A 26,034-nucleotide genomic window follows, 5' to 3' on the forward strand; every position below is an offset into this window, starting at 1 on the left:
GTATGAATTCTGCAGGTTTTATTTAAATGACTTTATAAAGGTTGTGCGTCAGGGGAGTCCGCAGTCATACTATACCTGAAGAGAGTCCATAGGGTTTCTCCCCACCGTTTCTCTGGTGGATGCATCAGGATGGGCTGGGAACCAAGTGGCTGAGCAGCAGCTGAGCAGAAAAAGACAGTGGGGATCGGGGAGATGTGAGGCTCTGTATGAGCCAACAACGTGCAGAAAAGGCAAACTGCCCGCTGAGCTACACCGGGAGAGCCAGGGCCAGCAGGTCACTGGGGCCAGCAAGTGTTCTTGTGTACTCAGCACCCAGGAGGCCGGGGCCAGTCTTTGCATTACCTGGTGAAGCGTCCTCTCGGAGATCAGAGATGGTGCAGAGGTTTGTGGGGTGGGAAGGATCTCTACAAAATATAAACACGTTTAAAGGAAGAAAACCACCGCGGAACTCGAGGAAAGCTGGTAAAGCTCCAGCCCTCTGACGGGACGGCCGCACTGAGTCCCGGCTGCCGCCGGTCTGCTGGCAAGTCCGTGTGAGGACACGCAGCTTTTTGAGGGGAGAGGGACACAGAAATGCAGGCGGGTGGGCAGTAACGCACAGAGCCGCAGGCGGGCAAACGCGGACGGCCCGAGCCGTCCCTGCCGTGCCCGCCGCCCGGCCGCCACTGCGAGCGGCCCCGCACGAAGGACGGGCCCGCCCCGCCCCGCCGGCCCCGCGCGGCCCTGGCGCCCCCTAGCGGGGCCGCTCCGCGCAGCGCCCGGCGCTGGGTTCAGCCCCCGAAGAGGCGCCGGGCCCGGCTGGGAAATGAGGATTCCGGATTAACGGCAGGAAAGAGGCCCCAGCCAGGGAGAGAGCAGGGAATCTGATAATCCGGCAGCTTCAGCAGCTGGAGCCCTGGGGCAGCGGCTGATCCCTCTCCCCAGGGCAGCCCTCTCCTTTCTCTCACATCCCTGAGGTCTCGGGATAATAAAGGATCCACAGAAGGGGTTTGGAAGGGGTAGGTGAGTCCCTGCTCGTTAATATCTAGCTCTGCATAGCTGAAATTTTAACCCTAGCTGGACAATTCTGCTTTTACTACCCCAAGCACAGCTCGCACTTTCTCATCATCTTGTGGGCTCACTGACAGAACGGTCCTTACCTGAGCAACTGGGAAGACATCAGCAACGACAGAGGAAAAACTCTTTGGTTTTCATTGTAAACTGAACTTCAGACCTAGAAAGTGCCACATGCCAAACTTGAAACTCTTACTACTCTGCAGCCTGGCCTGTATTTCTTCCTCTTGAGGAACTGCGTTTCAGCTCCTCTCCTGCTACGTGGCCCTGTGGCACGTCGCCTTACGGAGAAGGAAACAGAAACCTGTAGGAGCAGGAATACAAATTTTTTTCCAGGACAAGCAGGCAGCTCCTTCCTTCCCCAGCACGGTGACCAGTCACTCATGCCAGGGTCCCAAGGCAGGCAGGGGGAAGCCCTCCAGTCTCGAGTGGAAAGGTGGAAGGGGCTGAGGCTGGCGGCGGCAGGACCGGGACTCCTGTCTGACCACTCGCGAGCAAAGGGAGCCACGTGGCCTCTGCAAAATAACCCACCAGGAAGTGGAAACCCAACAGGGCACAGCTCTGAGAACCCATATGAGAGGATACTCTCTCCCAAAAGAGCTTCCCTCTTCCATCAGCAGCAGGAAGGGGGTCACCCTGCTGTAGTCCCCATTGCAACCAGGTCCTACAGACCACAGATGGTCACCAGGCTGCTGCACTCAAACCAGAAAGGCCTCGCAGTAAGCTGTGGTTGAAACGAGCTTTCCTGGGCAGCAAGACTAAGATCTGTCATGGTTTCTGCTGAAGGGTATTTCTTGCAGTAAAAGCATTGAATCATTTACACCCTCTCAGGAAAAGACCAGCGCAAAATACTCTGCAGATACCTGCTTGTTAATAGGGTGCTGAATGATCATGTAAAACACCCATCGAAGTAGCACAACACCCCCCAGGCTGAGCAGAACCAGACCTGTTGGTGGAGTTGATAAGCAGACAGGGTAACACCGACATTTACAGTTTGCTGAGCAAACTTACTTTTTAACACACTTCTTAATGCTGCTGCTGACAAAAGTCAAATCAAGCATCCACTGGAACAGCAAGTGGCTTCACAGGTATCTCCAGTATGGTGGTATCAGCTGTGATGGTATTAGTTTCCGGTTCCAGAAGACAATTTGAACTGACTTTTGGAACAGGACAGGGCCTCACAGGTACTCGTTTGTCACAGCAGATGCTGTGAGAGCAGCAGCTGTTTGTCACAGCTCTCTGAAACACACACCTGGGGGCACCTCCAAGTCATTTCCACCCCCAGTTTTGCAAGTTTAGGAATGTGGAGACTGTGGGTTATGCTGCTCTCCTTACTTGCTGGAGGTACGTATCAACACTTCCCTTGGTACCTTTGGTGGAAGAGACAGTTGATGAACCCATCAGCAATATTAGTATGCCTACACTTTGTAGAGCACAACAGACCCTATAGCAAGTATTTTGCTTAAACATACACCTGCAACGTATGCAGGGTGCAGGTATGCCACATCATGCTATGGAACAACCCTTTGTTTTCCCTTTATAGTCATTAGCCTCTTATTTTCCTTTTCAACAGGAAATAGGCTAAATATGTTCCGATAGTCTCATTTGCATCTATTTTTCTTCTTCAGGTAACTCTTCCTCTCCACATTACACTGGATAACCTAGCTGACTGATGCCCTCTGCACCTTCAGCTTCCACAGTGAAACACTAAAAGGAGTCAGCAGCTCAAATTACTCTCCCTGCCCTGTCCCATTTCACTTGTCGTTCCCCCAGCATGCACTGGTTAAAGACAAAATGATTAACAGTCCTGTAGGGAGCTCAGGAAGATTCATCAGCTCAAAACTCCACAGGCAAAAATTCTGACACACTCATCAGTCTTCAGTAATCGTCTTCCAGACATGTTTTCTGTGTCATTTAGCGAGGTTATATTGTGTACTTAAGTGACTTGAGACACTTTTGCACATAGCACATGTTAAATATAGTGATGCATTTTGACACTTCCTAAGTTGGTGTTACAACGTAACTCTTGGTCCATTCAAGAAGGAAGCCACGCCAAGCCAGTCAACAGAAGAAGCTTGTTCTGTCAATTAACTCCTTCGCAGTTTGTGGGTTATCATGCAGGTAACTGCAGTTTTTCCTTCTCAGAGATGTAATAATATTTTTTCTTAATTTCAGAAGTAATTTCAGGTCATGCCATTATTCACAAGTAACTTAAGAGTGAAAGATTTACTTGCTTTTTTGAGCATCCCTTAGTCCTCGTCTGCAATAAAAGGGTCCGAGTTGGTCATTCTCTAGTAGAGACACATCTATTCAAAAGCAAGCACTTCCCTGGTGTGACTGAGCCATCTCCCGTTAATCGGATACACTACGAAATATTTGAGAGTATCAGATTAGCTCATATTGAGCAGTTTTATAGATGCAATTTCCTCCTCTTGAGATCTTTCCTTTTACGTAACTGTACTGGCAGACTTAAATCTAGACCTCCCCTTATGCTTTTATATATGTATTTATATATCAAAGTGCTATAAATTTAGCTAAATGTTTTTCTTAGAAAATTAATCCAGAAGATGTTTGCAGCCTCACACAACTAGATTGCTCCATAAAAAAAACATCAGTTCAATAGCACTCAGAAAAAAAAACAGAATCAAGTGTTACAGATTACTGGGAAAGGAAAAATGAGTCTTGAGAAAGAAAAAGAGAGGTCTACAAAAGTCTAGGTGGAAGAGAAACATTGGAAAGGGATTAAATCTCTCTCAAATAAGAATGAGGGGTCACCAAATCAGCAGAAGCCAAGTCCAAAAGAAAGGGAGAGGTTCCTGAAGCAAGTGGTAACTCATGGGAATTCCTTTCCAACAGAAATCAAGACAAATTTACATGGATTCCAAAGACTACTGTCCAAGCCTGTGGATAAAAGGAGAACTTTGAGCTTTACCATACAGACAACTGACACCATACTCAGGAAAGCCCCCGAGGTGACACAACTAGAGAAGACTATTGAGAGGAATCATCACATTTGACTGATTTTCTGGGCAACCCATAGATCTAGCACCTCCAGAAACAGATTTAGCTAGATGAGCTCTTGGTCTGAACCAAACCAACCATTTGTTCTGGCAGGCTGGCAGAACAGATTTCCACTTCACTTCCCTCCTTTCACTGGCTAACCGGGACAACATAAAGCACAAGCAGCTACAGCTCAAGCTGAAAATACAGTAGGCATCAGGTGCTACAGATGAATGGGCAGTTTCCAGAATTTGTAATCTGCAGGCTGAACCACTGCAAGCAGGCACCCCTTCTTTGTGCATCCCAAACCAGATAAAATGCACTGCCTTCTTAAAAAGTCTTTAAAATTGGACTTTAAGTTGCTCAGAAATTAAATGAAATGCACACCATGTGCCCAAACCCTTGATCAACTTCTACACTGTTTCATTTCAAAGTTTCATTTTAAAGAGTAAGTGTGGAATGTAAGCGTATCTATGGTTCCTTGATTGCCAGTAGCCCCGAATTAAGGCAATCTCCTCTAGTTCTTAAATTTCCTTCTGCTCCCGGAAAGAAGAAAGTATAGAATGCAACCATTTAAAAAAAAAAAAAAAAAAAAAGGAAATCTCTAAATGAATAGGAGGTAGCAATAATCATACTCCTGATTACAGTATCTAACTCCCCATTACAACTACCTACCTGTAGATATACCTTAAGGAGAGGAGGGTTGGGTTTGTTGGTGAAGGTTTCGGGGGTTTGTTTTTCAGGTCTTTTTTTTGAAAAGCTGCTGAATACTAAGCCAGACATCAGTGCACTGGTAACAAAAACAGCTGCTTTGAGCAAAAGAGAAAACCTTTCCTTTGTAAGAATGCCTGTGTCTGTGCCATATGTCAAGGGAGAATTCTTTCAAGTGTGCCACTTATTGTATCCAAGATAGACAGGGTGGAAGTTGATGGTTTTTAAAAAAAACCAAACCAAAACACAAACACAAACAAAAAATAAACCCAAAACATACACAAGCAAGAGAAGCCATTAAAAATGGATATCAGGTTGGCATATTCATGATACATAGAGTTGTATGCCTTTGGGGAGGCCAAAGTAATCCCAGACTGAAGGGGTTCATATTCTGATACACTGTAGCTGTAATCAATTTCTGAACATTTCCACAGGCATCAACTGTTGAAAGTCTTTCTTGTTCTTTTGTTTGGTTTGGGGATTTTTTATTCGTGTGTTTTTTCTATGACGATCGGTCTTTTGAAGATTAAGACTTAAACATTCATATTTGTGTGTGGGAAAGCTTACTTGTATTAACAAGACCTGGAATAAGAGGTTAGAGACAACAAGTAATCACGATTTACATGGAGATAACTGCTCATGAAACCTATCAAGTGAAAATTATTATATGGAGACAATTAACAAACAGGTGTAGAGACTGAATAAATGCACAAAGTTCAAAGATTTTTCTTCTCTTTATTTAAACACAAATACATTTACAGCATGCAGGTAAGTTAAAACTATATGGCGTCTTCCCCAAACCAATTGTTTTAATGCATCTTAAGTGTACTGAAGTTAAATCATATTCCACAGGTAGACTTGTCCTCTCATGTCAAATTTAGTTACACACAGTAGTGAGTCAGCATTTAAGTTATGTAAATAATTTAGTTGTTCACCAGAAATAAATATTATTTCATCACGTTCCTATCCTAAACCATCTTTTAAAAAATATGATCTAGAGGAACGTAAAAAATAAGAACCATTCAAAGACTGCAAGTTGAAACAGCAGTGTTGAACACTCCCTGTATAGACTGCATATTTTAATTTACAAAAAACAGTAATTGTCCTGTCTGGCTGACCCATGACAGCCAAACCAGAAAACAAAAAAAAAAAAATTTTTTTTCTTTTTTTACATTTTAAGAGGCAGTTCTTGGTAAACTTCATAAAAGGTTTAAAATAAAAAAAAAAAGTTTAAATATAAAAAGATGATGTACACTGAGCTACAGGCTAGTTACCATTTAATTTTAAACACAGCAATTTTCAGCACAAACCCCATGATAATAACCTACAGAAATGAAGCCCCCATTCACAGGCATGAGAAAAAAATCCTGCTTCATCTGAACGTATTTTAAAGAAAGTGGGTTTTTGTTGTTTTTATGATGGCATGTTAACAAATGAAGGTCTGAAAACCTGTAGTTAACATTGAGAAAGATAATGGACAGTGCTGTTTCCATTACGAGATATTTCATTCAAAATAGTTTGCTGTTCCTTTGTTTTTCTTTCCTCAGTGTGCTGTCTTTAATCGTGCTCTAAAACAACTACAAGTTTGGAGTGTCTGGCAGCCTTAACGAACAAAACTGTCTTAAAAGCTGAAAACTCCAAAATAGTGAGATTTCCAACTGATACACTCAATCTTTAAATATCAAACTATTAAAAATTCAGACTACTGTAGATATAGAAAAAGGTGGTTCAAGGTCTAAAATCTGACTACACTCCATCATAATATAAATATTTTGTCTATTTATAATATAAAAGTTGATAGTGATTTGCTGTCTGAAAGAGTCATAGAGTCTCTACTGTTTCCACATAACTGATGAATTCCCAGCAAAAAATTCAAGCCAGCACACAAAGCAGTACCAACTGGGTCTGGAAAGCTAACTGGATTCTTTCAGTAATATTAAGTTCCTTCTTTCTCCAAGACCTGGTAACTAATTTCCATCCAGAAGGCAGCTGTTCTAAAAATTATAGTGGCTGAACCCTATGATTAAGTTGGGCAAATTATACTACAAAATTTTAAAACTCAGCTCAGAGAGAGTTCTGAAGCTCTAAAACAAACAAACAAAAAAAAAAGTTTCATTTTGTTAGCCACTTTACAGGACTTTATTGCAAAGAGAAGAAAAATATTCAACAACTACTACTTTGGACATTCCACATACCTACTTACAAATGGATTACAAATACAATTCAGGGTAGCACTTTATTTATTTATTTTTTTTTTTTTTAAACATGTCTCTGGAATTTCCAGGTACATCAGTTTTAAAAAGCTGTATCCTTTATTAGTGTATCTGAATTCATTGGCCAGTTGCTGAAAACTTGTTTTTAAATGAAAGTTAAAATTTTAGCCAAAAATTCCAGTACTGTATATGTAGTGGAATATAAAGTTAAATTTTAGACTGCGCTCATTTCACTATTATAAAATAGCAAAAGTGAACCATCACAGATACAGACAAATGGATACAGGCTCATCAGAATGAAGCAGCATGTTTTCACTCCACCAGACTGTACTGTGTGTAGAATCAGGAACAGGACAGATGGGATAATCCATTGCCAAAGTCTTCTTTGTAAACTTAGGTTTACTCTTATTACTGTACAATATTTAATTCTAAATTACCCAATAAACAGGTATTTAATCAGATAACAGTTACTTGCTCATATTGAACTCTAGTTCTGTGCTGTAGTGATCGCAGTGCTTTATGGCAGTTGTCGTAAGCAACTTCAGTATTCTTATACTGTACAAATCAATTTAGTTCCAATGCTCTACGTAGCATTCCAAAAGAACACTGTAACGTAGAGCGCCGTTCTAATTCAGTGGAACATGTAGTGTTATGTGAAGTGAGAAAAATGAATACTTAAACACTGTTGCACATTCCCTAAGACAGTAAGATGTACACAAATTAAGCTAGAAAATCTGAACTAAGGTTTTCTCAACATACATTCAGCTTGGCACAGTGCAGACTAAATTTAAGACATGAAAGACAAACTGTGTAATGAGCAGAGCTACACTTTAAGTAACATACCATTTTTCAAGACGCCAAAATTGCACTCTAGTTGGTTTTTTTTTTAGGAATCAGTTAGCAGAATTTGTAGAAGGGGGAAGAGCTGTACAGGCCAGGTATAATTTATACATTTTCAAAAAATAATCCTACAGTCCCCAAAGGGAGAGATTATTGTCATGGAATGACTCCCTCTACACAATATCCAATCCTCCTCACACTGCATTTGCTTTTCAGCAACTGTAAATGAGAAAAATAACAGAGTTAAGTGTCTGCACCTCATAAGCTAAAAAAGCCAAGTTATTTACATTTACAGTAGACCATACTCACTATTTACATAGCCGTTAAGAGCCCAATTCTTAGACCACTCAGATAAGTGCTAATAAAACATCTACTTTAGAATAAGAAATTATACAACGCAAAGCATTTAAGCAATACTGTCTGTTACCAACAAATTTACAGCACGATAAACTGATTAAGTCTCCAACCTTGATTGCCTTGACAGAGTAAATGTTACAAACACAAATTACTAAGAGAACAGAACCACGCACCCTAATGAGTACTACAGCCTGATTTTTCTCTAAATTGTAGAGAAAGCTTTGAAAAGCCAGTCAGCTAATAAAAAGAAACAACTGAAAACAAGATTAACATAAGCTGCTCTGGAGCCCTTCAGAAGAGAAGCGCCCAGGATCCAAGCATCACACAATCATTTTAGGAGTATTTTCAAATGGATGATGCAGGTAACCTTAAACAAAGGAATGCTTAGAAGACATTTATACAAACACTCAAAAGTGAAGATGATGACAGAGAACGCAGCAAAGCATTACCGGCTGGTGACCTACAGACCAACCAGAATGCAGGTTTTAACTAAGAAGAGACATGATTCTGTTAGCAGCTTAAGCATATTAACTACCAGCCTACATGTAATTACTTAGGAGATTAGAGATATTTTCAAGTAAGTGCACACATTATTTTCAATTACTGTAACTGTAACTGTATTTGTAGCTAGGCTAACATTTTAAATTACCAGATGAAGACATGATTTTCTTCTGTTAAATACTTCCAAAATACTGACACATGAAGCAGTGTGCAAGTGTAGTAAGAACAGCAAATAAATGTAAGAATAGTGTCCATTTTTTATTTCATTGCTAAATGTCTTCTGAAGAAAAACATATTTAAAAAGATGCTAGCAAGCCAAAAGAATTTAAACTGTCCCCTCCTTTCCCGAACAGTAGCTATTGGCTGTGACTGGTAACTGTCTCCAATTGACCGTTTTCACATTTTGTTCTACTCCAGCAGAACAACTCCAGAACTACCGTTTTACAACAAACACCAGTTTTATAACAAAAGCAGCAGCAGCAGCATTAGTCAATGATACATGTATACTGTTCCTCTAACTATAAAATTCTGAAAAAAAAAAAGAAGTTAATCTGATTATTTGAGTTATTTTATGCTATGGAATGAACTGTAATAAAACTAATAGAAAGTGGTTTAATCACACAAAAAAATCCTACAAGACAAACTTACACTTTGTCTTGCCGTCCTCCACCTCCACGCAGTGCAACTGGCTGGCTGTTTTGAGTGAATGCACCTCCACCACGAATTGCACTTGGATGAGTTGGAGAAGCTGCTGGATGCTGGCCAGGACGGATAGGCTTAGCTGCATGAAAAGAAACATGACTTAAATATACACATCACAATTTTACCTTTGACTATTTAAATTTACTGATCTTTATTTTACAGTATCCCAAATGTAATAATCAAAACTGAATGCACTTTGAATAAGAAAACAAGTTTAGGAGATAGTATTCTGAGAACCTAGTACATTAGTGTCAACTATAACAAGCCCTGAAAAATAGACAAGGTTTTGCTTTTATTGTCCCTATTAGAATTAAAGCTAGCAAAGCTTTTGATAACGACTATCTTCACATGTATCACCTGCCCCACCTAATGTATTTCCCTGGGAAAGTCCTATTTCTTGGCAATCAGAGCTCAAATAAGACACATCCCTAGACAAAGTTTCATGCGGCTTATGTTCCTGTGAGGAATCATTATACCCTGCTGTATTTCCCACATCTACTTGATTGATAAGTCACTAGTTACTCCACTCTACAAGTGGTTCTGCATAGTGATTTTTCCACAGATAACACTGCTTCATCAACTTCTTACCACTATATAAAACCAAAACTTGTTCTATTACTGAATTCAAAACCAGTAGTTTTGACAGGTAATTCACAAGCTGCATACACTTCGATAAACAAACTATATTTTCAATCAGTTTTGCACTAGCTCTTAATGAGACACACACAACGATATGACTTTACAAAGTTCTGTAATATGAAACAGAAGCTTTTAAAGTTTCAGCAGGTAAGAGTGGATATAAAGTACCTACAGGTAGCAACTGCATCAGAGAAACACTTCTCAGTTTCTGCCTTATAGGAAGCTGATCTCAAGTAAGACATGACTAGTTCATCTAGACATTTAAGCACAAGAGGCTTTATACCTGTGGTAAGGCTCACTAAAGAATTGTTTACCTTGGAGATCACTTGAGAGAAAGATGAGACAGGAAAGCACCTGTTTTCAAGCTGCCATTTGAAGTGGCCAAGAAAAAAATTACAACTTTATTCTGCAACAGCTCTTTGCAGACCTGCAGAATGTGAGCAAGTTTAACTGCAATGCTCATTTCAGCTGTGTTAGCATTTAAGAGAAGTGTATTGATGACTGAAGTCCTGACACAGGACACCAAAAAGGCTGGAACACATAGTTACTTCTACAACAATAATGTAATAGGCACAGTTAAGTCCTCCACAGGTCACACACCCTCTTGGCTCTCAGCACTTGACAGCATAATGGCAGGTGGAGGACCAAGGGAATATGACTGCCTTCCCACCACACAGTAAGGAACACTACTAGCTACTACCAATTTCCGGTGGGTTTTTTTTCCATTATTTTCCCCTAGGGAGGGCTATGGAGTACTATATGTTTTGGAACAAAGAACCGAAAAGGTAATTCAGGGATCTCAGGATATTAGTTGTGGGTTTGTGTCTGCCCCTCTACCCCCACGAGATCAAGAGGCAGCAAGACAATTTTGTTGTTGTTGAAGGTGATGGGTTAATCTCCTTGCTTGGAATACCTAGTCTTAGAAACTGGAGTGGAATTGGAATGATGTCACAGACTAAGACTCACATTCAGTGTATTGTTTTGTTCTAGGAAATGGAACACACATTCAGGCTAGAATTCTAGGTTGGTAAGCCTTTCCCAGCACGTACAAAAATCCAGCTACCAGGAAGAGATCCATTTAAAACAAATAAAAAAAAACCCCAAACAAACATACACCACCACCCACACACACCTACAGTCTATTAACCAAAATATAACTCATGGTAGAAAATACACCATGTTCACAGATGCAGTTCCAACTAGGGCTGAAAGAAGCACACAGGCACAAAGATCAAAAAAAACAGGAGACAGATAAAGCTTTAGGGGGCAAGGGATTCTGTACTAACCAATTTGCGCAGAATGTCCTCTTCTGGCCATGTTCTTGGATCTTACAGCTTCCTTTATACGATCTACTTCTTGCTGATACCGTTTGCGATCACGAGAAGCATTCTCTTTGGCTTCCTTCAGTGCGGACTCCAAAGCTTTAACTCTTTCAGCTGTAGCTCTAAGTCGCTTCTCCAGTTTAGGAAGTTCACAGCGAAGATCTGCGTTATCACGTACCAGCTACAAAACCGGAATTGATTATTTTCTTGGTATCTCTCTTCACAGAGAAAGGCAACCACACATCCTCCCACCCCCGAACAGGCAAAGCAGTAGGGCTACTACATTACTAAAAGCTTAAGCAAAGACAAATCTAAACACACTACCCAACACAGGCACTTAAAGTCTACATTCTTCTTCAGTCAGAGACAGGTAAGTATCCCCTAGACTGATATATTAACTCTAAACAGTAACTCGGATCTTGTTCAGTTTAAATGGAGCTATTTTGTTACATACCCACATGCACTGAAAACAGCTATTAATTTAATTTACAGGAAAACTTTAGTCTATTGTTTTGTATCAAGAGACACACTCCAGATGTAGAAGTATTTAATTATAAAAGTTACTTTATGACCAATATGCATTCTGTCACTTCTATAATAGTGCAGCTTAAGTAGTTTGTTTTTAATTAAAACTTGAAATTAAGCCTCACTGTACCTGCTTGTGAACCTTTGTAAGCTGTTCAAGATTATTCTCAAGGAAAGAAATCTTCTGTTTTTGTGCAGCACTGCCTCCTGTATCATCCGAGTCAATCTCTGCACTCTGCAGTAACAAAGGCATGGGGAGGGAGAAAGGAGGCCAAGTACAAATCTGAACTTGCATATTAAGATTAAGCCAGAAAAATTACACCACATAAAGATCAATTCCTAATTTAGTTCTAAACTGAAATTTATGTAGCATTCTTAGAAACGCCAAGTTTCGCTATAGCACGTTACCTTTTTCACTCTAGTAGCTAGATCTTGAACAAACAGCTTCCGAAGATTGTGAAGAGTCTGAAGTTCTTTTGCCTACAGTTAAGGAGAAGAAATTAAAGAAAAAAAAAAAAACAAAACAAAACCCAAAAAACTTCTGAAGGAAAAAAAGAAGCAAGTATTGACATTTGCTTTGGAATATATTCTGACTATCTTACCACAGTCTCTTCCAAACCCTTTAAATCTTGCCTCGCTTGTTCCCGTCTGTCCTGCATAACCCTAAAAGAGAACAAATTCATCCTGAAACATCTGAGCAAAACTGGAAATTTTAATGTCTTAGGAGACTAGAGTGATAAATGCTATATGGTACAAATGAAAAATGTCTTTCAGTTGAAGTCCTCAATTAAGGATGTAATCAACAGATGACACCATGCTTAGAAGTCCACATGGGGTGGGGTGGGAGTGGGGGAGTTGCAGGAGGAAAAGATGGAAGTACTTTTAATATTGAAGCAATACAAACAAGTACATTCAGATGCATAAATTGTAAGTTTCTAGAATAGGTAAAGAAAGACTCAGAGTCAGGTTCAGGATGAATATTTGGGGAGATCTTATCCTACAAATGTTCTTAGCTCTGATCAGCTGAGATGATAAGTATTACATGACAGATTAAGGACTGACTTTGTTTTGTTCTGCCACCTCACTCCCAACACATCTGCCAAAGCTAGCATCATAAACAAAAATGTCAGTTTACAGGAATATAGCTTAATGATTATCACCTTATAGAGCTTCCGCCTTCCTACCTAACATGAAAGTATTTACTGCACTGCTAACGTTCTCTCTCAGAATTGTAAGGCAGTGCAATTACTAAGATGACAGGATACAGGAAAGGAATCTGGACTTTTTATGACTCGAGGTTGGAATAGGAAGGCCAGGGACTGCATGAAAATGAAGTGTTCCTATTAAGTGGCCAAAAAGCTTCTTTTCCTCTTGAAATTTCTCCTCACTCAGCCAGTTCCACTACTAGTTCACAGATAAATGATTAAACATTTCAGGTAATAAAATATTCTACAGAATATCTCAGCATCCTATCCATTTTCCAGACCTTACTGGAAAAGTAGTTCCAAGCATCTTATACAACTCTTGAAGTAAAAAAAACAACAAAAAACAAAAAAGAATAATCTGCATTGTTTCTGGCCTGTCATTTGCCATGCACGTTTATGACATAGAACGGAAAATAACTGGATTCAAAAAGGCTGGTGGAGGACACAGAATACCAAACTAATTTTTAATGCTTCTTTGCAAGTGTTTTGAAGAGGAAAGTTTCTAATATAGCAAGTGCCTTTACGGGATCAATGCTATACACAGTTTAGCCTGCCAACTAAATGAGAAGCAGTAATGTGGTATGTATATCAAATCTTACAAGAAAAGAAAAACTACTGCAACTAATGTAACTTTTGTAATCATTGTGGCATATAAATAAATCAGAATAAGATGGATTCACAAGACCAGAGTACTGTTAAAATTTTAGTCAGTTAAACCAACACTGTATTTCACAGTAAGGCTAAAAGAAAACAAAAAAAAGAAAAAAGTAAGCATTGCTTATTGATTACCAGTACAAACCAATCAGGTCCCTCTGATTATTTCAAATTCTATGATAAAAACCTGAAAGCCACTGTGTGTTTTTAAACATGGCCAAAAAGCTTGCACTTCTGAAAATGTTTTAAGTATAATGTACTTTTAACTTCTGTAAAGATAAATTCATATATGCCAGAAAGGGGTCACTACTGATACCCAGAAACATTTCCAGGAGATTACGGTCAGTTTTCTAGAAGTTGAGAACTGTTTTTCAGCTTGACTCTTGGATACTTACCTGCAAGCAGAATTCAATTCTAATTTTTGCATTAACTTTTCAGTCTCTAATTCACTAATGCAGTGTATTTAGTTACTCAATGAATTATGCAGCTGTTTAATTTCAAGAATAAGCAGTCAGAACCACCTAACTAGTTAAATTGCACAAGAACCAAAAAAAGAGTAAGGGAACTGTTACAAGCCTGTTCCAGTCTTCAAGCATGCAACACTTAGCTGCAAACTGAAAAGTTAATTACTCCAACCTGCAGCATACTAACAAAAAAAAAGTTGTGGCCTTTGTATCTTTCATAATTTGACTTCCAATTTTAAATATTAAGGCAGCTCAAAGTTTTTTAAAAAGTTCAAAAAGGCTCTGGAGCCTCTCTCTTTAATAGGCATATCACACAGTGAGAGCCACTTTATCATATTAGGTCACTAGTTTTTAAAATGTAAGTGTTCCCACACACATTTGTTTTATGCACCATTATCACTTACGTCAGTTCATGCAGTTTTCTACTTTTTTCCTGATCAGTCGCTTTCAATTTCTCATGCTCAACTCTAAGACGTTCCTGTTCAAGCATCATCTTCTGGTTTTGGCTGAACACAGAAAGCAAATATTATATCAACTGAACCTGTCAGACATGCCATTCAGTAAAGCAACACAAGTTAGAAAGACTGGAGGAAACCTTTGCCACCTCCTTCCCACTGTACTGTGCTGCTGTATGCACACAGTTCAGAGAAGTCTGGCACTACCAAAATAATGACAATTACTTACTCTTGAAGTTCAGTGATAAGTTTCTCCTTTGCATCAACTTCATCTCTTAGGCTACTGATTTGTTTCTGATGCGTCTCACGATGGCTCTGAATTTGCTGTTCCACAGCTTGCTATTAGAAAAAAAAGTATGTATTATATGCTTTAAGAAGTTGCCATACTTCACTTCTTTTTTAAAAAAAAAAGCAATGAAGTTAACTCACCTTGACTTCATTTGCAGTTTGAACCTTATTTAAGTGCTCTTTCTCCATCTCATGGACTTTTTCTAGCAGGAATAGAGAAAGAAAAACACATTTCAGCCAGGTAACTAGGTGATCACATGGAAGATGGAGTTAATTCCCCTTCCCTTCCCAACACCTTAAAATTTGGAAGAAGCCCCCTCCCACCACAAAGATCAATTAAATCAGTAACATCTTAATCCTATCCATAGCAGTTCTTTCAAATAGCAAACATGCTTTCCCCATGACTAATTCTACAAGTTCAGTAGCACAAAAACATTCTATAGCACTGCCCTTCAATCTAAAGAGAACAGAACAATTCCCTATTTATCACTATATACTTAAAATGATGATGGTGGTAGGTGGGTTGCAGGGAGGCAATTCCTACCCTGTGCTCGGAGTTGAACTAATTCTTCATTAAGGGAATCCACAGACTCTTCCAGTTGTCTCTTTTTCTGTTCCACATTCTGAAGATACTCAGTCAATGACTTGATCTTGGCTTCATGCTTGTAAAATGGAAAGATTCATTTACTTTGGAACTAGGTACCACGGAATTACATCTGCATAAACAGTTTATACTTATTTTTAAACAAGTAACCTGACCTCAAAACAAAAACGGTGCCAACTAAACTCTAAGATGACTATGACTACTCAAGTAGCTCTAATGTAGCTTGTAAGACAATGTCTTTATTCTGGATTGGAATCAATCATAGAGTCATAGAATGGTTTCGGTTGGAAGGGACCTTCAAGATCATCTAGTTCCAGCCCCCCTGCCACAGTCAAGGACACCTTCCACTAGACCAGGTTGCTCAAAGCCCCATCCAACCTGGCCTTAAACACTGCCAGGGAGGGGGCATCCACAGCTTCTCTGGGTTGAAATGAAATACATTTTTGGCTGGGAAAAGAGATGCTTTGAATGTTAAATACTATCAGAGGCAAGAGATGCCCACTGTATTTAAAATACTGCACTGAAATATACATCTCCTGATTTTAAAAAAGATGACTGTCTGTATGTTAAACAAAATATAGAAAAATTAAATTGCATATGTAGATCACAATTTTGAGAAGTGTTAGAAGTCACATTACTAATCTTTTTTAACTACTGCATTAAAATGGCCTTTCTCACATTAGAAGTAAATTTAATCTGCTAAGCAAGCCTACTGTAATTTTACTGTGCTGTTGCTACCTCTCCCACTTCCAACTTGCTGCCTTAGTAGGCGGAGTGCTCACTAGCCACTGCTTCTGTAAGACTTGTATTTGTAAATGATCCTGTGATGAAGAACATATGTGCACTCATACAAGTGCTACAAAAGCATTATCAGGCTACAGACATAAAGCAGAAATTCTGACATCCTGTCACACAATTACTCAGAAGCATCCAAACCAAGGAGAGTATTGAGGATACAGCTGAGTCTTGTGGCTGTTAGATCACGATGTACCTTGTTAGTTGTTAAAAAGAAATTGCAACTTTTTTTTTCCCCCCGTAGGTTAATGAATTCAAAAGAACATTTAGGAAGCACACTGTAAAGCAACATTTACCTGTGAGATACGGAGCTGGCAGGCAGCCAACTCCTTTTCATTTTCTTCCATTTTCTTATTGCTTTCAGCTTGTGTGCCTTCTAACTGTTTGCAACGTTTTACCATTGTTTTTACTTCTGATTTCATTTTACTAATGTACAGTCTCGCAACTGTGAATTCTTCATCTATCATGCCAGTTCCCTCAGGCTGCTGCAAAGTGTGGAATGACACATTTAGAAAGCTCAGATAACGAAACAGAATTAAAAATGAGCTGGAGCAACTTAGTGCCCAGCACACATCCCCCACCTTGACTGATAATCAGAGCATTTAAACATCAAAATGTAACTTTTTTTTTTAAAAAAAGTTTTCTGATTATTTAGAAGTTTGCACAAAGGCAATGAGTCACTTGAAGAGGGAAATACAGTTCAGTATAGATTTCTAACACTGCTTACATTCTTGTCCTACAGTGAACTTCTAGATTTAGCTTTTATTTCAGTTCCTTTTATTTCTTTATACTTTATATAAAGTATAAAGATTATATACTTTAATATAAGTATCATCCTGATTGCAACTGTAGGTCAGCATTAGATTTCCAAGATGATGCTGTTGGTTATGACCATTTCATATAGCAGTCTAACAGTATGAATGAAAACACTACTTCAGAAAAGTCATCCTTGATCTTCCTTGTCTTTGTATAATCAAATTCTGTTCGGGACCTGATTAAGTCACAGTATGAGCAATGGAGAAGCTTATGGCCGAATTATTAACATACACAAGGCTTCCTACCATGGTTATCTTTACCATACTAAGAAAACTGACCCCACCTATCCATAATGTCTGTGTGTAATACATGGCACTAAAAATTGCACTGACTAATCCTTACCTTGACATCATTATTTCCTACTGCAATTCCTATCTCTGCAAGATCTTTTAGTAAGGAGGCCATCATTTCCGTTGCTCGTTTCTTCTGATGATTGGTCATTTCTTTAAGTTTCTGAAGCTCTGCATCTATACTGGCTAGAGTGACCTACAGTAAAAGAAGTTACACTTTAATAAATGGAACACACTCTTGGTTTTATAACTAGTTTCATACTATTTATTTAAATACAGCAACATGTGGTTGCCTACTGTAATGTCCCATTTTCACGTCTAAAACCAGATTGGTATCAACCTATGTGAATACACCACATAGTAAAAATCTAGAAGGTCTAGAGTGACAGTATTTCTTCTGAAAGAAATGTAAAGTACTGGGGAGAGAGGCCTTCAGCTCAAAATATAACCTTGCAACTCTGCAACAAAATTCACATCAACATTGTTAAACACCAGAGTTATATATGGTCAAATATTGCAGAGAATTGCATTTATAGGAAAAAGGTACATGGACAACAAGTCCAACACTTTTTGGCAAAAGAAAATAATTTCAGCTTTGCCTGCAGAGCTCTTAATTCTTTCCTATTTGCAAATCAAAAACTGGCACCCATTTCCAAGAGTTCATAAGCACTACACTTACTCTAGAGCAGTTTTTCAGCTAGTTTGAGCTGTTGTGGTTGTAATGGCTGCAGCTCTGCAGCTTGCATACTCAAAAGTTGTCTGTTCTTTGGTCTCCAGTTTTAGAAAAATGCCAGAAGTTTTACAGCAGGAAAGTTTCAGCCAGTGGTGCCAAAGGATGGTTACTGCATGGGTTAGCTGTGACAGACTGAGAACACTGAAATGTCTTAATTTTACTACACTTCAGAAAAGTTCTTGCTTTCTTGTGGATTGAATTATTCATGACACTCGATGGACACTAGTTATAATATCCAGAATCATTTGACTATCTATAAACTAATTAAAAACAACAGCAACACAAGCAAACAAAACCCCCCAAAAAAACAAACCACACACTTCAGAATCACACGCATACAGCCAGCCTATTCCACCAAATTTTAAATGCTGCTCATAATAAGACCAGAGATCATACAACTTTCAAGTGATGTATTACCAATAAAGATTACTCAGCTCAGAATACTTAGAAGTTTAAAGAGAATTTTCATGATCTTGTGAAGATCGATTTTAATGCCAGTGTTCCAGCTAGTCAAATCTTACTAACTGAAAACTGAAAGCCACATTCACTAGAAGACCCAGACCCACTCAATTTTCATCTTCAAGAACAAAGAATGAGACTTGCACCATCACATATTCTGTCTGCAATGCCAGCAAACATGCTGATCCTTTCCAGTACTTAGAATTTTAGGATAGTGGGAAGAGTATCATCTGTTTAAAACTGATTGAATCTGCCAAATAATTGGCTACAAAAACTGTCAGTCAATTCAGAAACTATGCAGGTATGTGAGGAGGTGTATGCTATTCATCCTATGGGACTGATGCTGCACCTGTATTTTCACCAGGGTGACCTTCTGGAATATGTGCTCAGTGTTCAGTACTACTCTTTTCAGAAAGTAAAATAAATTGCCTGCTTTTGAAGGCATCAAGATAGGACTGCACCAGAACGACAAACCAAACTGAGTCAGATCACCAGCATGTGATGAAAGTGTTAACTTCTGACATCTAGGATTTTTCTGAAGAGTCTTCAGGTAGTAAAATGCTATAGGTACTAAAAAGATGAGAGCTATCAAGGTCAACAGTCACTGTGCATTTTTCTGAAGCTTACTGGTTTTAGAAAATCATCTTTTGCTAGAACTAAAGAAATTTTAGACTTAAGCTCCCATTTTCCCTCGTGAAAAACCTTTAAATGACTTCAAGCAATAAATACAGGTAAGGCAATAAAAGTTACATTGAAGGCTGTCAGTAATTTCTTATCCCAGTTTCATACCGATTTTTGATTGAGTTCATCACTAAGCAGTTCATATTCCTTGGCCTTATCTTCTACTTCCTGAGACTTCTGATCGTAATTGACAGCTAATTCTTCAAGGGCTTGTAGCACCTCTTTCACTTCCTCTTTAGAGGCATCGTTTTCAGTCTGAAGGCGATTCAGCTCTGCTTGCAGGTTGTCTTGGTCCCGCCTAGTCGATGCTAGAAGCTGCAACATTGATGGAGATTTATTAAAAATTAGAACAACGAACAATCATCAAGAAAATTCCATGTGTAAGTTGAATCTTATTAATTCTTTTAGCTACTACAGTAGCTTATATCTACGTTTTTAATGTCTACCATCATGCAATACGGATGACAAGGACAGGTACAGTGAGTATAATGAACAATTAAATTTATCACTATCATCTATATCCATAGTTCTTTAGCTTTTAAAGTATTTTCAAAAATAGAAGTGATAACAAATCAAGACAAAAGGACAGCAACTGGAAATGCACATGGAATACTGTAAGTTCTCAAAAAAGCCACTGAACCCTACTCATGAGTCTGAAACTGTTGACAGGCTGGGACTAATCTTCCAGCATTTTAACACTGTTAGCTGCTGAAGAATAACTAGACAAAGTGAACACTTGCTAAAGAGGCAGATTTATTTATTTAAATAAGATCAAACAGTAGCTCCAACTTCCTGAGTCCTCGACCCATTTCCTTCTTGCCATGTACACAAAGATTATATTTTTTTTAAATCTTTGTGCTATATAGAATTCTTTTTTCTAATATCTTGGCTAAATAAAATTAACAATTTCATTATTAATAGGTCTTTTACCCATTTAATTAAGTTACATCACTGGCAACATGCGCATACAAATTGTTTGAATATTCTAGCCAGTACGGCCCGAACCAACACACAGATACTTCCTTTTTCATTACTTTTAGGCCATTACATTTCCCTCCTCCTCCTTCTCTCTCTGTACAGCAACTAACCAAAAGTAAACCTTAAAACAGATTTCTTACGGTAAATCAAGGTATCTTCAGTTTTGACAAACTGCTAACTTTGCATGGGGAAAACAACCACTGATGTCTTTACATAGAATATTTCACAGAATCACAGAATCACAGAATGTTAGGGATTGGAAGGGACCTCGAAAGATCATCTAGTCCAATCCCCCTGCCGGGGCAGGATTGCCTAGACCATATCACACAGGAACGCGTCCAGGCGGGTTTTGAATGTCTCCAGAGAAGGAGACTCCACAACCTCTCTGGGTAGCCTGTTCCAGTGTTCGGTCACCCTCACCGTAAAGAAGTTTTTCCTCAAATTTAAGTGGAACCTCCTGTGTTCCAGCTTGCAGCCGTTGCCCCTTGTCCTGTCAAGGGATGTCACTGAGAAGAGCCTGGCTCCATCCTCTTGACACTTGCCCTTTACATATTTATAAACATTAATGAGGTCACCCCTCAGTCTCCTCTTCTCCAAGCTAAAGAGACCCAGCTCCCTCAGCCTCTCCTCATAAGGGAGATGTTCCACTCCCTCAATCTTCATGGATACTTAAGGTTCAAGCAAACTGGTTTAAGTTTAGCCATTAGCACAGTAAGTGGGGGAAATGAACAGGCAGAGCATCTAGATAAGGAATAAAAGAGAACTATTGTACAGTAGTAAGCTGTCATTCTACTCCCTGATCATAAACTGTGACCTATTCAGAACACCTCCAATTTCTTTAAATACAAACAAAAGTAAAGATGCAAGAGTGAAACTCACCTCTTCCTGATCTAACATTTGTGTTTTCAGTTTTTCTACTAGTTGACTCTGCTGATTAATTTCTTCATCCTGCAGTTGAAGTAGACTGTGTTCAATAAACTGACAAATACTGTTCAGGAAAAATAATCTAAGAGAGAGTAGATGTTAGGCATCTAACTTTTCCACATTCTGAGACAATTGCACAAGTGAAAGCAATAAAAGTAAAAAAGTAATCCTTTTTATTTCAGTGGCTGATCCATTAGGCTCCTAACTTGGCATATATGTGTAAAACACCATGCTTCAAAGACAAAACTCTTATACCCGTGTTTTTGCAAGTCTTCTCCAAGTTATTCCAACTTCCCAGAAACAATTAAGATTTAACTAAAAGATTTTTTCCTCTGCAAATTTAGTACTACTGCTTAAGTTTAAAATTATGTTCAAATAAAATATGCATAACATGGAAGGAAAAAACTACTGCCTTCAATTTACTCATTTTCCTGCTTTCTCATTCTTTTCCTTTTTCTGGTACAGCAAACAATCAGCTAGGAATGTTCTACAACCAGAAAGCAGAAATATCGCCTAAGATTCTCATTAACTTCCTAACTTTCATTTTTATCTTTTTTTTTTATGTACTGATACTTTAGTTTTCAGGACATTTTTTAGTAGTTTTGGCAAAGCGGGGGAAAGCAACTAAGAAAGGATACTCACTTAGCACCAGATAAGGCAGTTTTGATTTCTCTTAATCAGAGCTTCAAAATCAGAGTAGGCACTCCTGGCAAATACTTAAGCAAGCTGTACTAACAAATGAAGACTGGCAAATTAAATATTATGTAGTATAGTTCAAGATATATTTCCAAGAGTCTTACATTAAATAAGAATGGCATACCTTGTCATCCAGTTGTTTGTATAGTTTGGCAATTTCTTCCTCACATTTTCTTCTCTCAGCATCAGTGAAATTGCCAGTTACTCCAATTGTGGTAGCTGGTTTATCATTAATAACAGTAATATCTTTGTCCACTGCAAAAGCTTCTAAGTTGGCCTTCTCCTTATCAAACTGTTCATCAACTGGTACAGTCTCCCCTTAAAAGAAAATAATATACTTAAGTTTTAGTACAGTCAGCCATGAAGTATCTTCCACAAAGTTACCCTTGAGAAGTATTACATACTCCCTACTAACAGTATTGCTCCATGGTTAATAAGCAATCAAGTTCACATGATTACCTGGTAAAAACATGACCACTAGATCATCCAAACTATCTCCTGCTTACCACAGAACATTGTGTTTCACCCAGGTACTCTGCTATGAGCTCCAAATCTCATATCAAAGAGTATCTTCTAGAAAGACACCTAACATGCCCTGAAGACAGAAAATCCTTTCTTTTCCCTTGGCAGTCTGTTTTGCTAGATAGCCATATTTACTTTTAAATTGCTTTGCTTCTAATTTAAAATATTTTTTTCAGTTACACTTTTATCCTTTTGTATTCATTAAGCCTTTTCTGATGAGAACACTTTACTGACTTCACATAGAAAAATATACCATACGCTAATCAAGGCACTTCTCTGGTAAACTAAATTCCTTAGTGTCTTATTACAAAACATTTTATGCAGTCCTTGGAAGGTATGGGCTCTTTCCAACACTCCAGTATCTTGTGTCAATATTCTGGAAGAACTATACTTAACATTTCAGGTGTGGCCTCATACCATCTCAATAAAAGGTTTAAAAAAAAATAAATCACATCCTACCAAACTTATTTAAGTGACCCCATTTTTCTCAGATTTATATCAGGATGTGGTGCAGTTATCTCCAAGACCGCAAAATCATCTACTATAGCTGCCAAACTCCAAAATATATCTGTAAGTATGACCTACGTTCCTCCTTTCCTGAATTTAAGGCTTTGTATATAACTTGCATTTTGCCAGACACTTCAAATCGATAAGAAGTTAATTATTCAGGAAGAAAGAATGGGCATACATTCTGCACTGTCAGCAATTTTGGGGTTTGGGTGGGTTTTTTTGCCTAATAACATGTCTGAGTTTTAAACGAGGACAAGATCTTATGATATTGATTTGAATTAGAAAGCCAAACCAGAGGAAATACTTTACTCAGTTTCTGCATTTACAATAAATATCATTTTTTGTCCCTCAAAATAAAATTTTTAGAATGTACATAACTCTAGCTCTGACAGTAAACCAAGTGCTGAAGAACCCAACACCAATATACTTTCAGACATTTCTGCCATTATGTGATTATTAGAAGTTGTTCCAGTTGCAACACAGTAGTTCCAATGTCAACTTAATATCCAAGCTTTAATATTCTTATCACTGTCTTGCATAGTGCTCTTAATTATTTTTGGTATCCTGAAGACTAATTCAGTGTCTTGCCTAAAGTTTGCAGAACAAAAATATAATTGCTTCTCACCGTTCCGCCATCTGTTGAGTTCATTTTCTAGCCACTGTATGGTGTTACGCAGAGTCTTGTTTTTCTCTTTTTCCTTCTCATACTTTTTCTTCCACTGCTCTGCAGTGAGCTCCACGTTGACACAGACTGTGTTCTTAATGGTCTTTGCTCTACATAGAAAGAGCAAAAAGCTTTGAAACTTCATTTTTAAAGAAAGGAATTAAAGGCTATTCAATAAAATTTCTACATATCACCGGTGAAAGTGTAAACATTCCCACCTCTTCCAAAAGCTTATTTCTACTCCCTGTCAACTTACTATTCTTTAAATTGGATTGATACAAGTGTTAATGGACAGAGCAATGCAATAAACTTCAGGAAGGCTGAAAAATCTCTAGCTGTTTGAGTTCAAAGAATTCAGCTGCATACTTTCACCTGAAAGAATTCAACTCAGCACAGCAGTGCACAGCTTTGAACAAAGGGTAGCATTCACCACACCTAGCAAACATTTCTCTAATGGAAAGCATAATACTTTTAGGGTGTAAACCATCTAGCTTATTCAAGAAACAGCTCATTTCAACCTAAAATCCAGTTACTAGATCTCCATTAACCAAAAAGGTGTACAAGCTATAAAGCTCAGATGTGATTGTCTACATTCAGTCAGGCAAATCTCATCCAAAGACATCAGCTTTGGAGATGAAACTACAGGCACTAACAACATACCTTCATGAAGTTAGCATATAGTTTTCGCTTCAGTGCCATACCTCACTTACCTCAGTATTTTTTCTGTATAGTCTCCTACTACCAAATACCACTCCCCAAAGACCAAAACAGGAAAAAAGCTTAATGATAGTTAGAAATTTCCTCCCTCATATTATGACTCCTATAAGCATCTTTCTGCAAATCTGATTGGGCCTGATAACTACCAAAAGACACATGATTTCCTACTAAGTTATGTGATATTTATCCAGCCTTCAGTTACTACAGCTGAGGGTTTCACCATGAATTTAACATCCTGAGAAGGTTGAATTAATATACCAGACTAACCATGGTAGCTGAGATACAAGCATACTTTATTAACTCCTGAGGAAGTCAAGAGCATGAGGCAGTGAAACTACATAGCTGCAGCTGGAAGACACTTCCCAAGAGCTCATTCAAGAAATATTAAGAGGAAAGGAAAAAACCTCCCAGATTCTAAAAGGAGACCAAAAAACCTCCACTGCTGTGGAATGCAGTCATTAGTCCACACCCATTAACTACTCATATTCCGCCAGATTTTTAAGAAGCTCTGAAGTTATCTAGTCTACTTTCCATAATAAAAAAACTACTCTGAAAGGACCAGTAGGAAACTATCTTGTTGAATTAAAGTGGAAGAGGTACGCTAACACAGAAGACCAGATGAACTAAGTAAAATGCTGACAGCTTTGTAACGTGCTCCAGTAAATGAAGTGATTAAATCTAGTGGTCAGAAACTGGAGTATTACGATGAAGCATTAATAACAGAGTGGCAAAAAAGAGATACCTAACAAAATATCAAATTTGAAATGGGTAGCTATAAATTCACAGAATCACAGAATGTTAGGGGTTGGAAGGGACCTCGAAAGATCATCTAGTCCAATCCCCCTGCCGGAGCAGGATTGCCTAGACCATATCACACAGGAGCGCGTCCAGGCCGGTTTTGAATGTCTCCAGAGAAGGAGACTCCACAACCTCTCTGGGCAGCCTGTTCCAGTGTTCAGTCACCCTCACCATAAAGAAGTTTTTCCTCAAATTTAAGTGGAACCTCCTGTGTTCCAGCTTGCAGCCGTTGCCCCTTGTCCTGTCAAGGGATGTCACTGAGAAGAGCCTGGCTCCATCCTCATGACACTTGCCCTTTACATATTTATAAACATTAATGAGGTCACCCCTCAGTCTCCTCTTCTCTAAGCTAAAGAGACCCAGCTCCCTCAGCCTCTCCTCATAAGGGAGATGTTCCACTCCCTTAATCATCTTCATGGCTCTGCGCTGGAGTCTCTCTAGCAGTTCCCTGTCCTTCTTGAACTGAGGGGCCCAGAACTGGACACAATATTCCAGATGCGGCCTCACCAGGGCAGAGTAGAGGGGGAGGAGAACCTCTCTTGACCTGCTGACCACACCCCTTCTAATACACCCCAGGATGCCATTGGCCTTCTTGGCCACAAGGGCACACTGCTGGCTCATGGTCATCCTGTTGTCCACTAGGACCCCCAGGTCCCTTTCCCCTACGCTGCTCTCCAACAGGTCTGCCCCCAACTTGTACTGGTACATGGGGTTGTTCCTGCCCAGATGCAGGACTCTACACTTGCCCTTGTTATATTTCATTAAATTTCTCCCCGCCCAACTCTCCAGCCTGTCTAGGTCTCTGAATGGCTGCGCAGCCTTCCGGTGTGTCAGCCACTCCTCCCAGTTTTGTGTCATCAGCGAACTTGCCGACAGTGCACTCTATTCCCTCATCCAAGTCATTAATGAATATATTAC

At 39.0% G+C, this 26,034-nt stretch overlaps 1 protein-coding gene across 1 annotated transcript in view; it reads right to left on the minus strand.

The window, feature by feature from the left end:
- Positions 1–5,479: 5,479 nt before the first annotated feature.
- The window catches only part of KIF5B (kinesin family member 5B), a 38,879-nt gene continuing 18,324 nt past the window's right edge, over positions 5,480–26,034 (minus strand). The window contains exons 11-26 of the mRNA XM_068404759.1: positions 23,563–23,711; positions 22,030–22,223; positions 21,165–21,233; positions 19,416–19,622; positions 17,487–17,630; positions 16,625–16,813; positions 15,474–15,591; positions 15,071–15,132; positions 14,871–14,980; positions 14,591–14,692; positions 12,466–12,526; positions 12,272–12,343; positions 11,994–12,098; positions 11,303–11,519; positions 9,324–9,456; positions 5,480–8,036 (exon numbers count right to left, since the gene is read on the minus strand). Of these exons, the coding sequence (XP_068260860.1) occupies positions 8,030–8,036; positions 9,324–9,456; positions 11,303–11,519; positions 11,994–12,098; positions 12,272–12,343; positions 12,466–12,526; positions 14,591–14,692; positions 14,871–14,980; positions 15,071–15,132; positions 15,474–15,591; positions 16,625–16,813; positions 17,487–17,630; positions 19,416–19,622; positions 21,165–21,233; positions 22,030–22,223; positions 23,563–23,711 (1,939 nt within the window). The 3' untranslated portion in view covers positions 5,480–8,029. The remainder of the gene's footprint in view (positions 8,037–9,323; positions 9,457–11,302; positions 11,520–11,993; positions 12,099–12,271; positions 12,344–12,465; positions 12,527–14,590; positions 14,693–14,870; positions 14,981–15,070; positions 15,133–15,473; positions 15,592–16,624; positions 16,814–17,486; positions 17,631–19,415; positions 19,623–21,164; positions 21,234–22,029; positions 22,224–23,562; positions 23,712–26,034) is intronic.

Source organism: Nyctibius grandis, chromosome 7 (genome assembly GCF_013368605.1).
Source record: "Nyctibius grandis isolate bNycGra1 chromosome 7, bNycGra1.pri, whole genome shotgun sequence".
NCBI lineage: Eukaryota > Metazoa > Chordata > Aves > Nyctibiiformes > Nyctibiidae > Nyctibius > Nyctibius grandis.